Here is a 1,646-nt window from a genome sequence, read left to right on the forward strand (position 1 = left end):
ATTCGAACAAATCTAAACTTATTCTAAAATTGGATGCTATTTCCGACATTATTTGCTTTCATTCAATAAAATTAGAAAATTCAATAAAATTAGATACGAAATGGAAAATGTTGGCCCACTCCCTCGGGAGTCAAAAGTTAGTTTGACATGGGCGGGGGATATAAATCTGTTGGCAAAAGCGACTAATTATTTCTAACTTGTTAAGTATTTTTTCCTCATGGTGGAGCTTTTCACCTCTTTTTTTTACTTATTTTGCTTCAATATATATTTTTAATAAAAATGTTAACCTTTCTTTTCAGGCGAAAAAAATTGCAAACAAAAGATGGAGTGTGGTGAAATTGAATACAAATTATCACTAGTCTTCTTAAAGAGGAACAAATGGGGTTTCATTTGTTTCCAACTAAAATAAGGGGTGAGTTTGCTGTTTTATAAGTAGTTACATTAAGAAAAAATGAGGTGATTAATTGATGACTTCCGCAGGAAGTGAACTGTCTTTAAAAAATTACCAATTAAACGTTCAACATTTTACCCGTTTTTTTGCCAAATAACAATTAACCAATTTTCATGCAATCACTGAATTAAAAATAATTAATAATGCAATTATTTTAATTTTGTATTTATTAATTTTATTTATACCTAATCCTATTATCACAATCTAACAAAAAAATATTCTCATTACCAAATCTAACAACATAATTAATTAACGAATCACAAACACACCCGCACACAAGTTTGAAACTCATGGCTCCGTTGGCATAACAAAATCTACTGCATTGACGTCAACACGACCAATATTTACTGGCCTTTCAATGCCATAATTCGAACGCAATTGATGGAGCTTCTCTTTGTGCAATCCTTGGGCGAGTAAATGACTTTCAGCCTCGACAATTAGATCCTTAATACAATTCAGCATCTGACTGCTTTGCTGGAGTTTCTGGGAAATGTATTTGTGGCGATATTTCGACTTGGCTTTTTTCACTTTGTTGTTGTAGCGAGAACGTCGACATGCATCGGCACGTTGTTGCTGCAGCCGTTGTTGTTCGGGTGATAATGAGCTGTCCGAGGTTGCCTTTCTTAGCACAGTGACGTTGTTGCGTCTTTCAAATGTAATTGGATTTTCGACCAACATTTGTTCCACATACTGTGCCTCTTTGCGGGCGATGTTCTCCTGAATGCGTTTCATTTCCATTTCGACAATTTGATCGATGTTTTGTGGATTTAGTTGGGTAGATGAAATCGTTGTCGGTCCCAAACTTTCCAATGACAATTCTTGCGTCAGCGATGTGTAGAGTGGGTCCAAGAAGAGATTGGTTGAGCGGCTGGCGTTATATTGTTCCATGATTTTTTCGTTTCGTGGAAAGAAATTCAAAATGTTTTCTCTTTGACTGCTGTGAGTCTAATGCTTGTCACCAATTGTGTGGCTTTCCTATTTATAGTGGAATGCCATGAAGGGATAGTTCTCAGCTTGTACCTGACCATTTCCTGTTGTTAAAATGAAATTTGCGCAAGCCAACCAGGTATTGCAATTAGTTTATGACGATGTTTTTTATAATTCGCTATTTATGACAGTGTTTTGGAAAGTGTGTTATTTTTGTTTATTCTTATTGTCGCGACGTCTGCAATTTCCTATTTTACCTGCATTCTGA

General features: G+C 35.4%; 1 protein-coding gene across 1 annotated transcript; it reads right to left on the reverse strand.

The window, feature by feature from the left end:
- Positions 1-739: 739 nt before the first annotated feature.
- On the reverse strand, positions 740-1,339 carry LOC131802227 (protein sisterless A-like). The gene has a single exon (XM_059122010.1). The coding sequence runs from the start codon at positions 1,337-1,339 to the stop codon at positions 740-742; it is 600 nt and encodes a 199-aa protein (XP_058977993.1).
- Positions 1,340-1,646: the final 307 nt, after the last annotated feature.

The sequence above is a fragment of the Musca domestica genome, unplaced genomic scaffold (genome assembly GCF_030504385.1).
Source record: "Musca domestica strain aabys unplaced genomic scaffold, Musca_domestica.polishedcontigs.V.1.1 2, whole genome shotgun sequence".
NCBI lineage: Eukaryota > Metazoa > Arthropoda > Insecta > Diptera > Muscidae > Musca > Musca domestica.